General features: G+C 39.5%; 1 protein-coding gene across 6 annotated transcripts in view; it reads right to left on the bottom strand.

Moving 5' to 3' along the window:
* Atg18a (Autophagy-related 18a) overlaps nucleotides 1-7233 on the bottom strand; it is a 33001-nt gene extending 25768 nt beyond the window's left edge. For all 6 annotated transcript variants that reach the window (XR_014440670.1, XM_083110844.1, XM_083110845.1 and 3 more), the window contains exons 1-2: nucleotides 7003-7233; nucleotides 4074-4156 (exon numbers count right to left, since the gene is read on the bottom strand). Coding sequence is in view for 5 of the 6 variants with exons in the window: in XM_083110844.1 (XP_082966970.1) it covers nucleotides 4074-4156; nucleotides 7003-7139 (220 nt within the window). In the remaining variant the exon portion in view is untranslated. The remainder of the gene's footprint in view (nucleotides 1-4073; nucleotides 4157-7002) is intronic.
* Between the last annotated feature and the right edge of the window lie 16545 nt (nucleotides 7234-23778).

Genomic DNA, 23778 nt, shown 5'->3' on the forward strand with positions numbered 1-23778 from the left:
GTCATCCGGGAGGCCGTATTTGAGTCATTCCATGCCAAATCAACACAGATATGTGCAATTTTTAACCTGACCATCTCCGATTTTCATGAAATTTGGGGAATTGAAACAATACATGGAACTTAGTAACTGTGAAAATTTTTAGTTTCATTTGTCTTGTAATTGTTAAATTATTCAAGGTCAAAGTTAGCAGAAATTGCCCTTTTTGAGCCCGCTTGGCTATACTAAATGTGCTGTAACTCCGCCTCTATTTTGCCTAGGAAGCTCAAATAAAGCTTATTGTACAGGGAATTAAACAAGCTTTCCAATGATATATAACAAGTACACCTTTCGATAAAAATATAATTTTGTCACGTGACCTTGACCTTTGACCTTGAATATCTCAAAACATGTCATCACCAAAAATCGTGAAAAAAATATATTTGGTCCCTCATTCCATACTATAAAACATATCAAAAAATCATTCTGGGACTGCAATGGGATCAGATGATACAAAATAATATGTGTAACTATGCGACTGATAAAAGTCTCATTACATGAACTATGACGAGTCAAAAGTCTTTTAAAACCCCCTACAAAATGTAAAGGAGTAATCCTGGTCATGAAAGAAATAGGTTAGACACAGGGAGATCCCTAGCTATGTGTGTCAAGCGCAGGTCCAGCACATTTTTGACCGCCATATTGAATTCAACGCAAAAATTTCAAAGGAAAGGGGATGATGTGATATATCAAATCAGGCTAGAACTTCACGAGAAATGAAGCAACGAAGGTTTATCCAAATTATCTTTAACCAACAAAAAGTTATTACTGCATGCTTGTAACCATTTTCTCCTTTTCGAGGTGTTAAAAACAAAGTTTTAAGAATGCTCCTAACGTGTTAGGAACTCGTCGAGATCATGCTGACATCTTGGGAGAGAAAGAAGTATACGCACCATTGCATATGATTTTAATCAGCGACATTCACCAAAAACTTGATTAGTGGAGAGAATATTGGGAAAAGTATCTCAAACAATTACGTGACAAATCCTTTGGAATTAAAAATTCTTCAGTGACGAGGCTAATTTTTATGTTCACGGTAAAGTTAATAATAATTATATGCAATACCTGTGATTTGATAATCTACAGTAGACAGATCCCAGCCGAATGGTTGTTGCTGGTAAGCTAATGATGTGGTATAGTGTATGGAGAACGGGAATCGTTGATCCATATTCAACAACGGAACCTTAAATGATGCGGGCTTCTTGGATGTGTTAAGTGAACAGGTTTTTCATCCTTGCTTACGGGACATGGCACTTTTCCAAAGTTTTGAAACAGGACAGTGTGTGACCACACTATGTGAACATTTTGGCAATTTCTTCATGGTAAATTTTTAGGTAGATTGATGGGCAGACGGGGATGTATTAAAAGGCCTGCACATTCCCCAGATCTAACATCTTAGGAGGACTTTTACCTTCAGAAACATTTGAAGAGAATGGTGCATGCAGTAAAAGTCCGTGATATTGACCATCTGAGAGAAGGCATAGTTGCTGCTTGAGATGATGTTGCACCTGCTACATTGCCAAATTTTCTATGTGAGTGTGAGAGACGTCAATGAGTGTGCTCACAGGAATATTGACAACACTATAATGTGCATATATCGTAAGTGAAAGATATGCGTATAACGTTTTGCTGCCTAAAAATAAGTTAGAAAAATCTTAACCATTTCATTTCTCGTGAAGTTCTAGCCTGATTTGATATATCACTTCACACCCTACCCTTTGAAATTTTTGCGTTGAATTCAATATGGGGGTCAACAATGTGCCGGACTTGCGCTTGACGCACATAGCTAGGGATCTCCCTGTGTCTAACCTATTTCTTTCATGACCATGATAACTCCTTTACATTTTGTAAAGGGTGTTAAGGGACATTTGACTCGTCATAGTTCATGTAATGAGGCTTTTATCGGTCACATAGTTACATGTACTATTTTGTATCTTCTGATCCCATTGCAGTCCCAGAATGATTTTTTGATATGTTTTATAGTATGGAATGAGGGACCAAATATATTTTTTTCACGATTTTTGGTGATGACATGTTTTGAGATATTCAAGGTCAAAGGTCAAGGTCACGTGACAAAATTATATTTTTATCGAAAGGTGTACTTGTTATATATCACTGGAAAGCTTGTTTAATTCCCTGTACAATAAGCTTTATTTGAGCTTCCTAGGCAAAATAGAGGCGGAGTTACAGCACATTTAGTATAGCCAAGCGGGCTCAAAAAGGGCAATTTCTGCTAACTTTGACCTTGAATAATTTAACAATTACAAGACGCACGAAACTAAAAATTTTCATAGTTACTAAGTTCCATGCATATTTTTAACTCTCCAAATTTCATGAAAATCGGAGATGGTCAGGTCGGAAGCTGTGTTGATTTCGCATGGAATGACTCATTTCTAGCAATAAGAACTTGGATAAAGGGCATAAGTAGAGAATACAATTATGTTGGGGAATACATGTGTTCAGAAGATGAAAAATAAGCCTTTGCATGTTCCCAGAAACTTACTCTCATTGTGAGAACTCCATTACTCCCATGACCACAAAGTTTAGGTTTCATCATCATTTTTGCTTCAAACAAGCTCATTTTTTGCCTAACTTGTGTTGCCAATTTTGGGAAGCCATAACCCAAGAGCAACACTGGTGGAAAGTGCTCAACTCTGCATGAGATAAAAAGCAGTCTTTGAATAACGTAATGACACAGAATGAAAGATTGGTGGATATGTTCAGCGACATCTTCCATATCAATGCAAAGTAAAGTGCCACAATGTTGGGATATGGGGAACTGACAAGCCAGATGTTTATATGGAACATGAACATGATTTACCAAACATTAATGTGGGCGAGAATTTACAATACCGGACCCTTCTGTAATTTCTATGCTACTGCTTATACTCACAAAATAATTAGTCGCGGTGATTTATCTGAGGTTAACATGTTGGGGTGAGGTGTAGAAATTGTTCATTACTGTGTAGAAGTTGTAAAATAAGCTTTTCTATTCTCGCAATGGTTCTCCGTATACAAGTATGGGAACCATATTTGTTGATATGAACAATTGATGTTCGCAATTAGTTACGCTGTCTACAGCATTGCCACACTGTTGATTTCATACTTTGAGAGCATGGACCGTGTAAGAATGGCGGAAGAGAACAGTAAAAAAGTTGTTGATTACAGGTACGTTTGGCAACAATGCATTGATCGTAAAATTGTAGGATACAAAAATGGCGTCTTCGATGAAGAACGTTTGCCGTTAAAGTGCTACGAAAATAAGATTTTTATCGGTTCATTATCACAATTAGCGCAAAACCATTCACGGAGAGCCCCACTGACCATTCTCGGTAAGCTTAGGTTGTTAAGTTAGGCAAGCATAGTTAAAATTTGGGGTCATAAAACCATGCACAGGTAGCCCCACGAACCATTCACGGTAAGGTTAGGCAAGCATAGTTAAAATTTGGGGTCGTAGTAATGTCAGGAATTTATATTTTGTTTTTTAAGTATTGGAAACACAAAATGTTCCGGTAAATAATGAGCAATTGTGCATGTCTGTTCCGATCACGGACCACTCAATTTAGCTTATTTTGCAATTTCTACACGTGACCCCCAAATTTTAACTTCACATTCATGATTAGGAGGCCTCAATTAGTGAGTATGTGAAATATTACAAAAATCGGGGAGGGGTCCGGTATTGTAAATAATATGTTCTGTGCTACCTCTACTGAACATGTGCATGGGCTATTCTTTTCCTGGAGAACAGTAGCAGAAATGACACTTCTTGACATGTTACAAAACCTTTTGGGTATATTGACATAAACAGGTTAGAACTATGGCTTATGCCTTAGTTACAAGACAAGCCAGATTTCATTTTTCACTTCAACCATAAAGCACTACAAGTTACTACTTGAACACACTGCTCCAGAGGCATGGAAATAGGACATATGTCTGAGGATGATCATCACCTGATGCTGGGATCCTCCCTCATATCTTAACCAAAAGTTTTTATTATCATCGCCAACTACATATACAATGTATTGGCAAAAACTTACCATTTTCATAGATTTGCTCTAGTGTGTCAACAGAATTAAGAGAGAAGAGGCGGTACCCAGTTTTTGTGCCAACTGCCAGAGATCTGTAGAGAAAAACATTTTAATTAGGACCTATACAATTCAAATGAGTGTTTCATTGAACATGCAATACAGTCTATCCTGCGTTTAAAAATTCCACACCGTTTTTATAAATACTGAATCATTTCCATTAGCACTGAATCAAACAACATCAATAAATATTAAGTATTTCATTAATCAATTAAGTATTTAAGTCCCAAATTAAGCTTTTTGAAACGCAAACAAAAAAGAATATTTGATGTAATCTGTTATTGGCTGGATTCTCTATGAAAACATTTATCCCTGAACAGCAGCGACATAAAAAAAATTAACTATACTGGTGCTTGCATAAATATTTGAACTGGAGCACACATGAGTTTGTTAATGCTCTTTTTGTTAAGTGTTATCGTGCCAGTTGTTCTAATCCTCTACTTGGAATGTGTAGAGCAACACACAACTTCTTAAATTTCCATTTTGCCTTGGAATAAAATGTAATCATGCATATTTCACATCATTTCAGGAAACCTTTTCAAGTAACTAAAATAAAACAATGCCAAAGGTTATATAATGCTCAAAGAAATCTTATTGTCCAATATTATCTTGTGTCCAATAACCAGTGCTTTTTTTTCTGGCAGTACGCAAGAGTATGCTATGAAAAACTCAATATGCTGACCAAGGCAGAAATTTATTTTATTATAAAACATAAACTAAACGTAACGTTTCAACCTTCTAGCAAGGTCTTCTTCAGACTCTGTACCAAGTACAAATGTAACAAGGTACACAACAGGACGATATATATACACAGACTATTAGAAAGTAGTTCTGGAACAATCTAGCAGGTGCCTTTCCCTTGTCAACTGTACTTTCACCTGAAAGAGAATGTGGTTGGACTCTTTATCTCACACTCTGTTTCCTTCATTCTTCTTCCTTAGAGCATGAGGACTAACCATTGATGTTAGCCCCACAAACCATTGACGTAAGCCCCAAAAACCATTTTCCGTAAGGTTAGGTTAGGCAAGCATAGTTAAAAAAAATAATTTAAAAACACTCGACACGTCATGTTCTAGTGAAAACACGGAGAGTTTGAAACACTGACTACTGGGATACGTCATCTAACACACGGAACATTGTGCTCTCGTGCAGAAAGCAAATGGCGGCAGCTGAAACAGCATGTCGGACAGAGATTTTCGCAGAAAACAACATGTAGTCGCATTAAAATGGATCAAAACTACATTCACGAACTTCCACAACCCTACAGAAAATGATTTCCGTAAGTACTTTCTCCTGTAAATTTGAAGAAATCTGTCACCCCTATACTATAGTGTTACTCAAATATTAATACATTAGCTTGTTCACTGTGCCTGTAGTTCATTATTAACTTTGTAACAGAATTTATGATATGACTAGGAACATACACATAATTTTTGAACCTAAAAACACAATTCTTGCAGAAAAATTTACGAGAACGATAACTTGCTTTTAGGAACAATATTGCTGCTTCCATGACATGAAACCAAATTATTATTAATTAACACTTGTTTCAAAAGTCTGAAACATTTAATTTCCCTCAATACCTTGTGAAAATAATGCAGCATACAGAAGTCGGGCCACCATTATATCATTCTTTCCACGTAGCAACAGCAGTTCAGTGATATTCGTAAGTTTGTATATCTTTTGATTTCATGATATTACTGTCCTGGTTATATAGGATTGCTTTTTTTTAAAAAAAAAAAACCTGAGGCACATTTTAATAGCTTTTGTTCTTTTAAATATAACTTTAAAAGAAACTATGCCTGAACACGACTTATTTTTGAAATTATACATTATTATGCTACTACAAGCTTACAATTTCAACCATTCGACCTTCCTATTAATTCCCTGTCACTATGGCTTTTATTTTTTATTTGGCCAACTCGGTGGGCTAGCATGTAAGTTGGTCTACTTTCGATCTTGCCACTGAAGTTTCTGGGTTCAAATCGTGAGCTGAACATGAGTGTTCTTTGTCAGTGTCCTTCATCGAATTCACCTTATCCCCACCCCTCCTCATCATCAAGATTAGTCAGTGGTAAAAAAAACTCCCAATCACATATGATGCTTTTGTTACAATTAATTAATCTTTGTGAACTGCTGCAGTGCTCTGTTGCAAAAACCAAACAAAAAAGCTTTCAATATTTACTACTGGTGTATAGTAATTTGCTGCAAGTAAGGTGTACATGGCAACATTTAATAAACAGTATTGTCAAATCCTCCCACATCTACAATTATGTCATGAGCAATAATTGGCCTCTGGGAAATGTGTCCTACTTTTTTTCTTTTACTTGCCATTCTTTGTTAGACTTTCACTTATGTTACCTCAGACCGATAGGCAGAAGATGAGACTGCTTTTACATTGCATAAGATTGCAGGTACTAGAATAGATTCGCGCAAAACAACGAACTACACGACCTGCTGTACAAAAACAGAATCTAAAAATTTACGCCAATTATTTAAACACTATACAGTGCCATATAGGTTACTGAAATTTCCTTAATTCAAAATAATGATATAAATACTTCAATCCTTCCCATACATAAAATAATATCTTCCATAAATTGCCATCAAAAACATTATTAGACTAATTTTATTCTCAATGACGTCTGTTATTGCTTTGTGTCATCACAGTAGAGTGATGATGACATCTTGTATACATAAAACATTCTATTCAGAAAATCATCCAATCATTTCCATTACTACACTATGATTGCACGTTAGCAATCTTACATATGCGAACACTCAAAATTCGACCTTTCACTTCCAATTTACGATCCTCTGCGTGTTTTCGAGCAAAAAATTCAAACCCAGTAGACAAAAGGACAACAAATAAGTTACTTACGTGCAATCCTGATTAAAGTTTACAAAGAAAACACCACTAGCGGGATCAGTTCCTTGATTTGCGAGGTTCATTAGTCCTGATATGCCAGCCTTCAATCCCTGCGTCAACACATCTACGTTTCTGGCAAAATTTTGCATATATGTTGCGTGAATTTCTACGACCTTGGTAACATCACTCCATGTTGCCCACCGATTACTGAAACAGCTGAGGCTGGTTAGCGTTGCGCGTTTGTTCGTTGTACTTGAATCTTCAATCTTCAACAGCTACGTTTACAATGTTGCCATGTTGTGTAAGAGGCAGCAGACGACGGATTGCCTGTTTGTTTACATAACAAAATATCGTGTACATGAAAACAAGTCATACAAAATCCATCAAATAGCCTCAGTTTATTGCTATCATTTTTACTTTTAAAATATAGAACATGTGCAAGCAGTCTGTTTTCCCCCAGAAGCTTCAAATGTCATTGAGCTTCCTGTGTTCCAGTGCTGAGTAAAACATCGATGTTTCTTCATTTGTTCACTCTCGCGCTACGACGCCAGGGGTCCCGGGTTCGAATCCGGGCCTGGGCATGGATGTTTGTGAGTGTCCATTCATCATAACATCACTCATCCCTATCTTCGCAAATTAGCCAAAAGTGGCACAAAAGGCGAAGTAAAATAAAACAAATCAATCAATTGTTTGTTCATTAATCTTTTCACCATTAAGTTACATATTAAGACTAGCTTTCCTAGCCCAGTGCGCATTCCAATGCTATATTTAACATGTCACTGAGTCAATATTTAATTTATACTTATAAATTATATGTGTGTGTGTCCGCCTTGGTAAATTTAACAGGGACTTAAGTAAATCTCTATCCGAAACGACTCAAAAGGAATCAAAATTTTTCAATTGATATCTGTGAGTAGATATGACTTACAGCTGGAGTTAATTATTAAAAAAATGGTCACCCGTAACATTAACTGTAATTTACAGGTTTCGGTAGGAGTTAAAAGGAAATGTCGCCCCCGTAAAGAAAAAAGTTGTTATACAGTCTACTCCCTCCCCCACCAAAATAAAATGCCCACCCTTAGCAGTTTTGGATTAATATCCCCTGATATTAATAAGCTTTTCAATTGCAAATTTCCAATTTTCCATATTAATTCTAATAATATATCGTAATTTAATTTTTTCTTGTTCGTCTTCATAGATATTCATTAATACATGATTTATCAGGACTTATTTACCACAAAAATCTGTTTGAAAAGTATTTTGATATACTAGTTTTATGTCATCTTTGTAGGAAAATTATTAACCTTCTCATTCCATACATTAAAGAAATAAATTGGCAAATTGCCTGTAATTAAAATTGTAATTGAAGTACATCGTCGAACGATAACCCCGAGCATGGTGAACTTGACGATTTTTTTTATATCCCAAAGGCAGCACTTTTCGCTATAAACTTCTATTTGTAAAAAGTCATTGTCGAATTACTCCCCTCAAGGGCTTGGAACATTATCAGAATGCAGTCTCCAATTCCCAATTATTCGGGACGGGTAAATGTCGTCACTTGTAAAAAAATGAATAAAACCATGCCGAATTTTAATTTTAAAAATGCGAAGGAAAGTTGTAATAAATTTGGAATACTTACACTCTCTTGGTCAAATGGATTTAGATTTTTAAATGTTTTGGACAAGTAAAATACGTATTGTGCTGTTTGGTTGTTCTTTCTTATGTTCTCTTTCTCTATCTTCTTTGTCTTTCTATTTCCCTCTTTCTTTTCCTTGCTCTTTCTATCTTTTTCTTTCTTTCTCTTGTCTTTTTCTTCCTTTCTTCTCTTTCTGTTGCACTTTCTACCTTTTTCATTCTCTTCTATCTTTTTCTTTACCTTTTCTATTTCCCTCTCTTTTCCTTGTTTCTCTTTCTCCTCTCTTTTTGTCCTTCTACTCTTTTCTTTCTATTTCACTACCCTTCTCCATGTGTCTCTTTCATACGCACACTCTCTCTTTTCTCTTTTTATCATTCTTTATTCTCTTTGTCTTTTGCCTTTTCTTTCTATTTCCCCTTCTCTCTTTTCCTGTTTCTCTTCCTTTCTCTTTGCCTTTCCTATTTCCCTGTTTCTGTTCCTTTTACACTTTTTATCTATTTTTCTCTCATCTCTTTTGTCTTTCTCCCTTCTCTTTTCTTTCTATTTCCCTTCTCTCCTCCCTATCTCTCTTTCTCTTGCCTTTTCTCTATCTTTCCTCTTTCTCTTCTCATTTTATCATTTTTTAATTCCCTTTGTCTTTCCCTTTTCTTTCTATTTATTCTCTTTTAGTGTTTCTCTTTCTCGCCCTTTCTATCTCTTTTTCTCTGTCTCTTCTCCCTTTTCTTTATATTTCTCTATATCTCTATTTTTCTGTTCTCTTCTTTCTTTATTTCCGTCGGAGGCACGTTGCACAGTGGACTAAAAATAGCTCAAAACCTCTATCAATTTCTGTCCTTATGTTTTGCAAGTTCTATGTCTTTCTATTCATTTAACGCGTAAAGTGGTCCACCGAAGTTCCAAACTTCGAGTCGCGCCCTGGACATGGGTGTTCTTCGTGACTCTTCATCAATTTCATCTAACATCACTAGACCTCGGATGTTAGGTTTTTAACCTATTTTTTCCTTTACAGGTATGTAAGAAATAAATTATGTCAGCGTTTCGTTAAGAAACGCAACGACTGATGATGTTTTATCGGACCTAAAAAAAACTATTTTGCTTTTTAGAACCTATTTTAGGTTTATGTGCCTAAATCAAGCCTTTTTCTTTAGGTTTTTATATATTTTTAAACGTTTTACAGGATTTTTATGCCACACAGACGCACTTGCTTTGTTTGGTCACGAAACATTTCAATGACGGACATGTTTGAAACGGACTCTCTGTCGATTTCCCTTCCTCCAAGTCCATGGTGATTTTTCAAAGCTCCAATGTCTGGTGCCACTGTTACCTGTACAATCCAAAGTGGTCTGATCTGTGTGGTCTGCTCACTTTTCGCGTCACTTCGGTGCTTTGTGGCATTCACGGCTTGCAAACTAACATTTCAGCATTGATGTTTGCACCACTGACTATGTTTCTGTTGAAGTATAAGATGATCCTCACAGACCAAATTGCGGAGTTTGAGTGTGGATAACATGAAAAAACATATTTGCGTAAGTATACGGTGAAGAATGGATTTTAATAGCAAATTTGCAATGGTAAGTTTTGCCATCGTCGAAGGAATTTTGAACTATTTTAAGTTTTTTGAACGTACTTCAAGATTTTTCAAGCCTAACTTAACATATTTAGGACCTCTTTTAGGTTTTTTAGAACCTATTTTAGAATTTTTAGAGCCTATTTTAGGAATCTAAAAGCACACTTTTTAGAACCTAAAAATACATCACTCATCCTCACCGTCGCAATTAGCCACAAGGAACAGAAATGCGAAGCTAAAAAATCAATAGATGTAGGAACGAGATCTTGCAATCATTTTTCTCTCACAATTTAGTAATTCCAATCTTGTTTCAAACGTCACTTTTATTTGAATTTTGCAACACTGCATGTATCTTAAAACGAGATAGTAACTTCAAATCCCTCTTCACGGTTATTGTAGCAACTCAATAAAAACCCTGTCAGAATACAAAGCCGTAGCGTCATCAAGATAAGGAACAACGCTTTCTGCATGCGCTGAATGATAAATATCTTCCCATTATCTTGCTAAGTGACGAAATCTTGTTTGTTGTTTGTGGTATCAGGTGTCACAGTCGTGCGTAGCTTCTAACTCTTTCTCGCAAATGCCATTAACTGATTAAACTCACCAAAACAATACGCTCGTGTCTTTGGCTGGAGAGGTCGCGTCATGACAAGTTGAGCATTGCTTTTTAGACAATAAAACACAGTGGCGTGTCTAAGAATTCTGTAAGGACGTCATAGATGGCTCCAGGATTCGGAACAGGGGCGTTTGATTGGTTCGTTTCAAGTGACTTGTGTCCCTTGTCACTCCGTGTGAAAGGCATATTTAGAGGATGTGGGGGTTGGGCCCCGCACATTCCTAATCTCCGCCATTTTGGAGGTGATGTGATCAGCATCATGCTCTGGCCACCTTTAACCCCCCCTCCCCCAGGGTTGCTCCCAGGTAGTCATTGATTTCGGTTAGAAAATCTAAAATCGCCTTTTATTGATTATAATGATTGGATTAGGTTATTTTACGTCGCTTCACTTCCACATTTGGTTAATCGCGACGATGAGAATGGGTTTGATATGGTGATATTGATGAACACCCTTGCACAGGCCGGGATTCAAGCCGAAAATCTTTCTTTGTTAGTTGGTTGGTTGAGTTGGTGTTTGAAGCCCTCTTTATGCACAGCATGGCTAATCGGGACTGGACCTACAGTTTTAAAGTGGAATCCGAACCACTATATGCCTCCACCGGGTATCGAACCCCGTGATCTCAAGGCAAAGACGTTACCAGTGCGCTGGCCAATCTTTCTTTGGGCTAACCTTGTAATCAATGGGGCGTAAGTTCGAGTGATTGATAAGTTTTGTTTATTTTGCTTTGCTCTTCTGCTACTATTGGCTAATGGCGAAGATGAGGATGAGTGATGATATGTTGAAGTTATAGAAGGGATACTCACAAATACCACCCATGTCAAGGACGGGATTCGAATCCGACACCCCTGACGTCGTTTAGCGCTGTGCTAATCATTCCGCCACGGGTTCGTTTCCCAGTGAAGACATATTTGACAGTGATTCGGATTCAACAACTTCGAACCAATAGGTTGAGTCCCGATTAGCCTTTCTGAGCATAAAGTCAAACTTTGCCAAGCTTTCGCCTTTCGCCTGGTTGTAATCACCTAATAAGTAGGGAAGGCTATAAGCTTGTTTCATCTACGTCACAAACTGTTGCATTGTGGCTTCGAGCAGCCATGATTGAGGCCAGTTCTTGTAAGCATAAGGAATTCAAGCAGGTTGACGGCAGATACGAACACAGACATTCGTGGTCAGTGGCGGCGTTTAGGCCCCCCCCCCCTCACTTTTTGCAACATTTGATCCCGCAGTATGCTAAACCTTATCTATCAAGAGAAAGTTAACTATCCTTGCCCCCCTAGTTTGGCACCTTGCCCCCAGTTTTGCAACCCAATCGCCGCCACTGTTCGTGGTTTAAAACAAACGTGCATTTGTTGCAGATGTAACGAACACTACGTGGTGATTATTCCCATGGAAACGACTAATAAAATTGACCACAAACATGGCGGCTGTGCGCATCCTGACGTCACATGAAACCAACTTATACCTTATTTACTTTACGTTCGAATGAAAGTGTAAAGTTACACTATTGTTCTGTATATTTTAAGATTCATCATTATATTACAATCAAATGTTTTTTTTACGACCCCTCTGCTATAACAATCGACACAATACTTAGACACACTTTTAAAACTATATGAATGGACAGTCTTATCTGTAATCATTAGCCTTGAGTTATTTGTCAGCTGGTTTTCAAGTATCGAAACATAATCTCGCTGTGAATTCAACGACCTCACAATGCGAACACTCGCCAGCTGTTACCAATTGAAGTTTCTTGATCACAGTGCAAATCCAGAGGTTATACTTTCGATTTTTAATGTGCAATTCCCACAGTTATGTCAAACTCAGTTCGTAGGTACGGACATGTAACTACAGAGTCAGAAGGAAGTAAAAGGTTATTTTTACATGAGATCCATGCCTTTGTTATCATTAGGTGTTATTTTATGCCAAAATCGCTGTTATTTTTATTACTTTTCGGTGTTATTTCCCCCAAAATTCGCGTTTTAATTTTAGCACACGTTTGTGTGAAATATGCCAACACTACAACTACGAGGGCTGCTGGAAAAGTTTCTGCAATCAATATGAAAAAAGACATGTGAAATTCTGGGAATGGCTTTATTGTTTTTCAAAGTATTCACCCTTAAGATCGATATACTTTTGCATACGCTCAAACCAAGTTTGAAAGCATTTTTTCCACTCTGAAGCTGATACCTCAGAAACCGCTGTTCGGAATGTGTCAACAGCTGCTTCGCTCACCACGCATCTTATTTTTCATCTGTGGGAACAAAAAGAAGTCATTAGGTGATAAATCAAGTGAGTACAGACAATGAGTTATTAATTCGACATTCTTACTGGACAAAAATTAACAGTTTGGTGTGCTGAGTGGGAACTGGCGTTGTCGTGGTGAAGAATAATGCGACGATTTGGGTTTGTTTTACGCAATTCATTCATTGATGGCCTCTGGCAAACAAATTGTTGTATACCACTCAACATTTACAGTCCTTCGATCTCCTAAAGCTATTGTTGCAACATGTCCGGTATAACCGAAGAAACAAGCAATCATATGCTTGGCAGCACTCCTCGAACGAACAAATTTTGTTGGTTTCAGCTCACTTTGAAACACCCAAACAGTGGATTGCTGTTTAGTTTCTGATTCGTATGAATAGATTCAAGTTTCGTCCCCTGTAACGATGTAGTACACCAAATTTGACTTGCCTCGGCTGAATTTTTTGAGCATTCCTTTACACCAATTTACACGAGCCTGTTTTTGTCGGTCAAGTTGTGCGGGATCCAACAGCTTGAAAGTTTCCGTACGTTCAGATGACCATGCAAAATCGTATGTATTGCTTTCATGTTCAAGGATGCCTGAATCTCACGGTATGTCACATGCCGATCTCTCTCTCAATTATTTCACGCACAGCATCAACATTACTGGCAACAACAGACGTGGATGGACGACCTTCACGAAATTCATCACTGACAAATGTCCGACCACGCTGGAATTCGGAATACCAATTGTACACAGTCCTATTGGATGGTGCTTCATCCACAAAAGCCAAATGAAGTCGCTCGATGCATTGTTTCGGTGTTAAACTACATTTGAAATCTTAAAAAATCATTGCCCGAAAGTGTTCACGAGAAATTTCAATTTCTCACACGAAACTACTTCTTTAAACTGCTGTGAAAAATAAACGAAACAATCAAAGATAATTTAAACATAAAAGAAGGTCTATTCTTTCGATTTTTATAATAGCAGAACACTAGCGCCACTGTTGGTAGTAGTTTGCAGAAACTTTTCCAGCAACCCTCGTATACCTTCATTGTGTTGTATTTCAATTTGTAGGTCACATGGCCTACCCTAGTTTGTAATTCATACGCTGGAAACAATTTTTGAGAAAGTTAATTTTGCATTACTTCTCGCGTGACCAATACAGGATGTTACGGCTCCCGTGTGATTTGATTCCTTCGTTCAAGTAATTAGTAACGAAATATGGTTACTTTTAAAGTATTCTGGGCCTCCCCGATGGTGTAGTGGTAACGTCGTCTTGTCGTAACCAAGGGATCCGTTCTATACCCAGTGGAAGCGCATTACACACTTCTTTGTATCCCACTTTAAACTGTAGGATCAGTCCCGATTAGCCTTACTGCGCATAAAGTGGACTTGAAACAATTCAATTTTACAGTATTCGATATTGAATAAAATCTTTTCCACTTTAATTTTTGCATTATATTGAACCAAAACATCGAATTTGTTCAGACACGGAGAATTCACACCGAAGCGACAGCGACACGAGCCCATTTACGCCTGAAGCAAGACACTCACCGCGTGTGCGCGAACAACAGACCAAGGAAACATGATGCACAGCTTGTGTCGCTTCTGTTCGAAAGGTCTCATTGTTACTGAGGATTCGCTTCCAAGCGACACGCATCGCTTGTCGCTTCGGTCTGAAATCTCCCTAAGAGTTACATCTGGGAAAAGTAACACCGTGGCTTTTAAAAAAGGAACTTTCAAACCCAACTAAATAGCAAACACGACATATTTGTAGACACGGAACGAGAAAGGCGCAGTTCTTGAACCAAGCACGTAGATGATGTCTACATCCACAGCTGTTTCCGTCAGCACTTTCCTTTGTGGGAAATTGATAACTGCGCTATATATTGATAAGAAATGTTGTTCGTTTTAGATCAAAACACGTTGCTTCTCATGAACCTTTGTTTACGTATAAAAGACCTTGAGCCGCTGTTCCGAAAGACACTAGTTTAGAACTTCAGAAGCTAAATTTTTCCACTCTTGCACAATGCTATAGTTGTGAGAATAGAAATGTAGAAGTCGGAAAAGGGTTGTGTGGGTGTGTGTGTGTGTGTGTGTGTGTGGGGGGGGGTCAGTCGACCTCCCCCGGGATATTGACATGGTTTTATTGAGGTTCAAGGAAAAGGCAGTCGATAACAGAAAGAGAGTTACATTTCAACAGAGTAACCAAACGAGAAGGTTGCTTGTTTCGAAACTTTGCGTGTAAAAATGCAGGAACCAGGTCATTAACTGATTCAGCGAGGGGCAGGGGGTCACGTACTCCTCCCAAAATTATCACTAAAGCCCGCGTCACACGGAACTGGATTTCCAGTAGGTATGCCCTAGTTGGCGCTGGACTGGCTACCAATTTGCTAGTTTTCGCCTCACACGATACTTATCAGCGTACTTGTCGATAGACTTTTGTTTCCATACGTGGGAAGTTGTAATGGCGGCCGCGTGAGATTTAAACAATGTATCACTTCACATTTTTAAAAGCCGATAACTATTCAACAGAGAGGAATAACGTTTCGTATAAAACGTTATTAGGTACAAAACAATGGCGCTGCTTAAATACATACTTTACAACGTTTGCTGTACATGTATGGAAGAATATTTTAGTTGTTTCAAATGTAAACACCGTGCACTCAGCATAGATGGTGTAAATCAACGCTCCTTTCATGCTGTATAAGTTATACATTGCTGGAGTAACACTCGGAAACCACAGACAAAAACGCTCCTTTGCACACTCACAGATTATCTTCACGTGGCGAAACTTTGCTCTGATTGGCTGTTCCACAGAATCCAGTCGAGGAAAGCAAGTAGCAATTAGAACATGCCCTATTCCTCCAAACCAGTCAAGCAGTCAGCCAGGCGGCCATGATTGCTACCTAGAAAGTTAGTTCAGCGCCAACTAGGGCATTCCTACTACAAATCCAGTTCCGTGTGATAGGGGCTTAAGTATTATAAAAGTGTTGATATCTTATTTCCCCTGACTTCATGGATTGTTTTGGCGTACTGGAAATTACTGAAATTAAATTTGAAACAAAGTACTACATAAAAATCGTATTAGAATATTTCAATTAAAAATAATATGAACTATTCATTTAATTATAGAATTCACCGCCTCCCCATGGCGCAGTGGTAGCGTCGTTGCCTTGTAATCAAGGGGTCCCGGGTTCGATACCCGGTGGAGGCACAAGTGGTTCGGATCCCACTTTAAACTGTAGGTCCAGTCCCGATTAGCCATACTGTGCATAAAGTGGACTTAAAAACACCAACTCAACAACAATTATAGAATTCAATGAAGATGAAATGAAATATATATATACACACACACACACACACGTATATGCAGCCATGACCACTGAGGCAGAGCACACATGGAAATATTTCTTTCACTCTTGGACTGTGTCGTGCTTAAAGGGGGTTGGCCCAGGATATATAATATATATATATATATAATAAAAGGCAGGAAAAGGTGGCAAAATGAGGGCTGACTACTAAGGACAAAAAGTATACGTAATCACACCCTTTCGAAAATTCTGACCACGTCACTCCTTTGGCGCACCCGATCGAAAATTCTGTGTCGTCGCCACTGGGAATGACCCATGCTGTGTGAAAGATCATTCAACATCATAATGTACGGACTATCATATAAATATGTGAAAGCAATGCGGAAATTACGCTTTATTGCCATTCCTCGTACTGGCCTTGTGCAGGAGATGGGTAATCGTGTCGTAAACATTAAGTAATTTCTTGCCGACGTTTCGTGTCAATGAACTGTGGACTGCTTATACCGTGCTCATGGCAAGAAAGGGAATAGGGATTGGCTACTACTGGCAGATTGGAGTTTTAGTCTTTTCTACTCTGGCAATAGTTTTTCGGTTTCAACAAAATACTTCATGCGCGAGAAAGACAGCCAGAGCATTTTGTCAGCGACTAACATATTCGACTAATTAAAAAATATAAAACAATACTTCCCTTGTTATTCACGCTGACCGCCAGGTCTTGTTGAAATACGAGGTGTGGCTAGAAAAGAACCGGATTGATGTTGCTGTTGACAAACGGCAAGCGCGTCAAGGTCAAGCGGTGCATGAGTGTATAACGTGATATCCTGCCTATCGACTGTGTGATTTCCAAGGGTGCGCGGCGCCCAGTTCCGCTGTAGCTTGTCGACGAAGTGAACCGTACATCTGTGCTCCGTCGGAAAAGAAATTAAGTGCGAAAGTGGAACAACGTATCAATCTGAAGTTTCTTATGAAACTCGGAAAATCCGCCACAGAAACTTATGGTTTGTTGAAGGAAGTGTACGGAGACGAGTGTTTGTCACGCACGCAAGTGTTTGAGTGGTTTCAAAGGTTTAAACAGTAACGAGAAGTGATCGCGGTCGACTCGCGTCCTGGATGGCCTTGCACGTCGAAAACGGAATCAAACATTGCAAATGTCGGTGAATTGATTCGAAAAGATCGTCGCTTGAGTATTCGAGCTATTGCAAAACAACCAACATTATTACATTAAGGTCCTGACGACCCTTCGTGAGCGAGTAAGAAGACGTCAACCTAATTTGTGGAAAAGCAAGTCATGGATTCTTCATCATAACAATGCTCCTGTCCACACGACATTGTCAGTCAAGGCTTTTTTGGCCAAGCACGGGATCCCAGTGTTAGAACATCCACCCTATTCGCCGGATATCACTTCGTGCGACTTTTTTTTTATTCCCAAAGGTCATATCAGCACTGAAAAAAAAAGATTTACGACTGTAGAACCTGTGAAAACAAAAGCGACGGAAGTCATGAACATGGTTTCAGAAAATGATTTCCAGCAATGGAAGATTCGTATGGAGTGGTGTATCGATAGTGCAGGGGAGTACTTTGAAGGGGATAATGTTCGTATTGTACAAAATTACCAATAAAAGATTTTGTAGCAATAGTCCGGTTCTTTTCTATCCACACCTCGTATATGTGTGTGTGTGTAGGTGTGTGTGTGAGCGCGAACACGCAGACACACACACACACACACACAGAGAGAGAGAGAGAGAGAAAGAGTGGGGGTTTATCGAGGATTTTCCGTGGGGGTGTAAGTTCGCGTTTATTATAATAAGAATAATAACCCATGACGCGACTGCTATACTCTCGCTCCCACAATCCTAGCTAGAGGTGTGGATTTCTTCAACCAGTAATGGGGTGACGTGTGGTCAGCACGTCGAACCTCCAGCCGTTATAGGAGATATCAGCGACCGGGTTACGCTACTCACTCACTCCTCAATTTCCTTACGATGGTGGGTTGCCATCGGCCCTATACACAGGTCGAGAACCCAGAGACCGTACCCAGGTGGACTCGAACCCATGCCGTCCCGCAGTTGGGCCCAAAGCACAGCGCCTTAGACGGAGGAGGTCAAGTTCGTGTTTATGGAGGTGTAAGAGTAAATTTACAGCCAAAATGGCCATAAATTGGATCCTTCTGAAGAAATTTCAGGGGGTGTTGAGAAAATTTTGGGAGGGTGTTAAAGGGGTGTTGGAGGTGTGTGGACAAATCACTGAGAGAGAGAGATAGAGAGAGAGAGAGAGAGCGAGAGAGAATATAGGCAATTTTTAACAACTGACACCAGTGGACATCTCTGTGCGGTTGCATTCTGACAAGACGGAAAATGACATTTTTCAAAGAACACGGGTTGTGTCTAAAGTGTGCATATGTGTATTTGTTTTCTTTATACTCAGATAAGCTAATCGGGTCGGGATTGGACCTACAGTTCCCAAGCCATTGTGCAATATGTCTCTACGGGGGGGGGGGGTCGAACTCTGGAGTTACTCTTGTATGTGTTGTTAATGTGTTGTTAATGTACAGACTTTTCTGGGTTGTAACAAATCCATTGACTTTCATTACAACCCAACAGTTTCCGTGACTGTACCTCTGTGCACATTATGATTTGTTTGCTGAACAACAACAGCTAGACAACCCCTGTAAACGCATGACATAATTACCGTTTGTTCATTTTATTATCTGACATGCTTATTCAGACTTTCGAATATGCAGACACTATTCAACTTTCACGTGTTTTGCATATCAGGTTCACATAACGGTCTTCTCTTACCAGATAAATGCCTATTCTTCCTTATTCTTGAAAGTTTGTGTATTTACTTATGAAAAAAACTTGCCTTTGTTTCAATAGATCGGCTCTGTTTAGTCCTTAGCGGCATTCTCGTACATTTTAAAGTTTTCTGATCTAAATAGTGGTTTCTCTCGGTCAGTGTGCTTGCTCGAAGTGGAAATTACTAGCTTTTTCCAGTTTGGAGATAGGTTAGGGATGCTTGTTCCAGTTTGGGGATAGGTGAGAGATGCTTGTTCCAGTTTGGGATATATGAGGGATGCTTGTTCTAGTTTGGGGATAGGTGAGGGCCTTTTTTATTCCAGTTTGGCGATAGGTAAGGGATGTTTGTTCCAGTTTGGGGATAGGTGAGGGATGCTTGTTCCAGTTTGGGATATGTGAGGGATGCTTATTCTAGTTTGGGGATAGGTGAGGGATGTTTGTTCCAGTTTGGGGATAGGTGAGAGATGTTTGTTCCAGTTTGGGGATAGGTGAGGGATGCTTGTTCCAGTTTGGGGATAGGTGAGGGATGCTTGTTCCAGTTTGGGATATGTGAGGGATGCTTATTCTAGTTTGGGGATAGGTGAGGGATGTTTGTTCCAGTTTGGGGATAGGTGAGAGATGTTTGTTCCAGTTTGGGGATAGGTGAGGGATGCTTGTTCCAGTTTGGGGATAGGTCAGGGATGCTTGTTTCAGTTTGGGGATAGGTGAGGGATGCTTGTTTCAGTTTGGGGATAGGTGATGGATGCTTGTTTCAGTTTGGAGATAGGTAAGGGATTTTTGTCCAGTTTGGGGATAGGTGAGAGATGTTTGTCCCAGTTTCGGGATAGGTGAGGGATGCTTGTTTCAGTTTGGAGATAGGTCAGAGATGTTTGTTCCAGTTTGGGATATGTGAGGGATAATTGTTCCAGTTTGGGGATAGGTGAGAGATGTTTGTTCCAGTTTGGGGATAGGTAAGGGATGCTTGTTCCAGTTTGGTGATAGGTAAGGGAAGCTTGTTCCAGTTTGGGGATAGGTGAGGGACGTTTGTTCCAGTTTGGGGATAGGTGAGAGATGCTTGTTCCAGTTTGGGGATAGGTGAGGGATGCTTGTTCCAGTTTGGGGATAGGTGAGGGATGCTTGTTCCAGTTTGGGGATAGGTGAGGGATGCTTGTTCCAGTTTGGGGATAGGTGAGGGACGTTTGTTCCAGTTTGGGGATAGGTGAGAGATGCTTGTTCCAGTTTGGGGATAGGTGAGGGATGCTTGTTCCAGTTTGGGGATATGTTCGAAGATGCAGGATGGTTTTAACATGGTGACAATGAAGAATGCTTATGAAAAATATCCTGTCCGGGGAATTCTTTACACAAATTTTCTTAACTGGGGAGGAGGGGGAACAACATTCTCGGTAGAGCCCATTGAATGTTCAACTCACAATCCGAAAGTTCTGGGTTTGAATTGTGGGAATAACGATGCTGTCTCGTTGCATTTATTCTTCCTACGGAACTCGAATTGGCCAAAGCAAAGTTGCATGCTTGATTGGTTGATTGATTTGCTTTATTTTACTTCGCCCTTGTTCCACTTTTGGCTAATTGCGAAGATGGAGATGGCTGATATGTGATGAAATTGATGAATGGACACTCACAAACATCCGTACCCAGGCCGGGATTCGAACCCGGAACCCATGGCGTTGGAGCAGGGTGTGAATACTGATGGATTCTGCACTCTACACGCATATCAATCCCACTCTGAAGGCACCTGACTCGAGCATCTGTTTGCAAACAGGAGACCGAAAAGCAGCCGCGCGTAGTGACGCAGGTGGAGCACTAGAAAGACCGCCTTCCCGCTTATGCAACCGCTCTGTGTCTCCCGGAAACAGGAGTATGTGAGATTCGCGAACAAAGAGAAACTCCGGGTCACTCGCTGAAGTCGGCTGCCGTTATATGCCAGAACCTGTTTGGGCACGAGGAACGGCTCTGCTCTCCCAAGGTGACGATGGCCAAGCTTTCGATTTACGGACCGAGCCAGGTGAATGCCAAATGAGAAGGAGTGTGCCATGTCGTCCAGAACCAGTGTTGCCACATGAAGGGAAATTTCCTTTTTGCAGGGAAATTCGGACTGAAGTTTTAGCCAAAAGGGAAATTTTAAGACTTCTGACTACATTATTACAGTTCATGTCAAATTCCAGTTCCATATTCACATTTTTTTCTGATCCTTCTTATTTCTGCTCCCTTGAATATAAGCCTGTATCTATTTATATTTCTCTTAAGTTTATTGTACGTTGCTTTTCTGTATCTTCGGATAATTGTAACGATTAGAAATAACGATTTAATGGATTCCTCACCATGATTTAAACCGGCCACATTTGACCAGAAAGCGATGAAGCTTACATGTATGTGAAAAATTTGTGTAACATTTTTTATTCATACGATCATGGACTAACGGAAATTTTACTACTACTGCCACTGCTAATAATAATAATTATTATATTTATTTAGGTGAAGGGAAAAATTTTCCAAAAAGGGAAATTGTGCCCTCAGATTGTGGCAACACTGTGCAGAACAGGAGATTGAGACTCACCTTAGCGTAGGTCGTGTGTACTCCCGTAACCAAGAGCGTTCGCAAGGGGAGGGTTACTAGGATTGCCAGACGTCCTCTTTTACCCGGACATGTCCTCTTTTTTTGGACCCTAGAAATTGTCCGGGCAGGTTTTGAGGAAAATGGGGGGAAATGTCCTCTTTTTTGGGGTGTAGACAACTGCTTCAGCTTCCAAGATTCGTAATAAAATTTTATATTTGTAAATCATTGTTAATATTGTTTCCGTGTAAGCAGGCACGTATCCAGAGGGGGGGCTCGAGCCCCCCCGAAAGTTTTATGTTTACGCTAGATAAAATGAGGTTTTTGGTTTCTTGTGGCGTGAAATAAAATAATGTGACAATAATTTAAGGAGACAAATAATTATCGAGGCAAGACGGAGAATGTTTTATACCCCTGTTATTGTTAATAGCACGTATCCAATGTGGGGATGAGGTGGCTCGAGCCCCCCCCCCCCCCTCAGGAAATTTTTCAATTTACACTAGATAAAATTATATGTTTGGCGTCTTGAATAATGTGAAGATAATACATTTATAAATCAGAGAAATAATTATCGAGAAAAGACGGAGACTGTAACCCTATTATTGTTAATAGCACGTATCCAAGGTGGTAATCAGGAGGCTCGAGTCCCCCTTCAGAAAATGTTTCTGTTTACACTAGATAAAATTAGGATTTTGGCTTCGTGAATAATGTGATGATAATTTGGGAGAAATAATTATCGAGACAAGACGGACAATGTTCTATAACCCTATTATTGTTAATAGCACGTATCCAAGGTGGGGTTGAGGTGGCTCAAGGCCCCCCCAGGATTTTTTTTATTTTTCTCTAGATAAAATTAAGTTTTTGGCTTTTTGAATAATGTGACGGTGATTTTAGGAGATAGGAAGGCGGGAGAGGGTACGTTCTTGAATGAGAGAAGGAGTCAACTACTGGCAATATTAACGAATCGTTTTATCTGCGGAACGTTCTAGAATATAAAGAGGATATAAATACGCGGCTTCAATTTTTCGGTTGATCTTACAAAGAATCGGTTAATGAGACTTCAGAGGTAAGTGTGACAATTCATACAGTCGATTAGTGATCAGTCAGCGTCCTCTGGTTGCTTTATAAGATATAGTGATTCGAAAATGAAGACATTGACGACAACAGAACTTCCGGGGCCTCAGTGCAGTGCTAGTTCGGGTCGAGGGACGAAGAGATCAAGCCCCCCCCCTCTCTCTCTCTCTCTCTCTCTCTCTCTCTCTCCCTCCCCCCTCTCTCTCTCTAAAGTGAATATTTCAGCAGTACCGGATATTGGACTGGTTTATTAAAACAGAAATAAGCTGTATAGGTCAACTGAAAATCAAAGTTTTGAGTGATGATTTAATTTTGCCAGAACTACATTTTGTATATGCAGTCCGAGAATTTCATGGTATAAAAAAAATATTTTGTTTAAGCCTAGTTGCATATGTAGACATTTTAGGCGGAAATTGCAGGCTCTAACTGGACCCGAATCAGAGCTCTACCAACTGACCCACCTAGCCATCCTTGACTTCAACCGATTTTTCGTTAAAATGTCTACATAGTAGATGACGTGTCTATGTCAAATCGTAAGGTGTTGCCTGTATAGTAAACAAGCACAGAAAATATAGGAGAGAGAAGAAAACTGAGGAGCATTCCCACCGGTTGAGGAGAATTTTTTTCTTCTGTGGTCAGCAAGAGCTACTACATCGAGGTGACAATGACAGTGGCCTAATAAGGGAGATTTCACACCGTGTCGCCTGAGGATTTCACAATTCGAAATTAGGTTTGTGCGGCCTTTTGTGTCGTTACAGTGTGAAACGTTGCTGTTGATTGGCCCATTCCAATCGACATGTATCGCCTGTCCCTTCGGTATGAAACCTTCCTAAGTCTTGAAAATCCAAGTCACAAGAATGGAAAATTAGGGCCTTGTTAAGGTTAGGCGTGAAGGCAGGCAGACGACAGCACCCTAAAGGATCATATCCAAACGTGCAGGAAGAACGCATCTTACTTCAATCTCCAATACGGAATGATAAAAACTTCTG

The sequence above is a fragment of the Lepisma saccharinum genome, chromosome 24 (assembly GCF_977018435.1).
Source record: "Lepisma saccharinum chromosome 24, izLepSacc3.1, whole genome shotgun sequence".
NCBI classification, from domain to species: Eukaryota; Metazoa; Arthropoda; class Insecta; order Zygentoma; family Lepismatidae; genus Lepisma; species Lepisma saccharinum.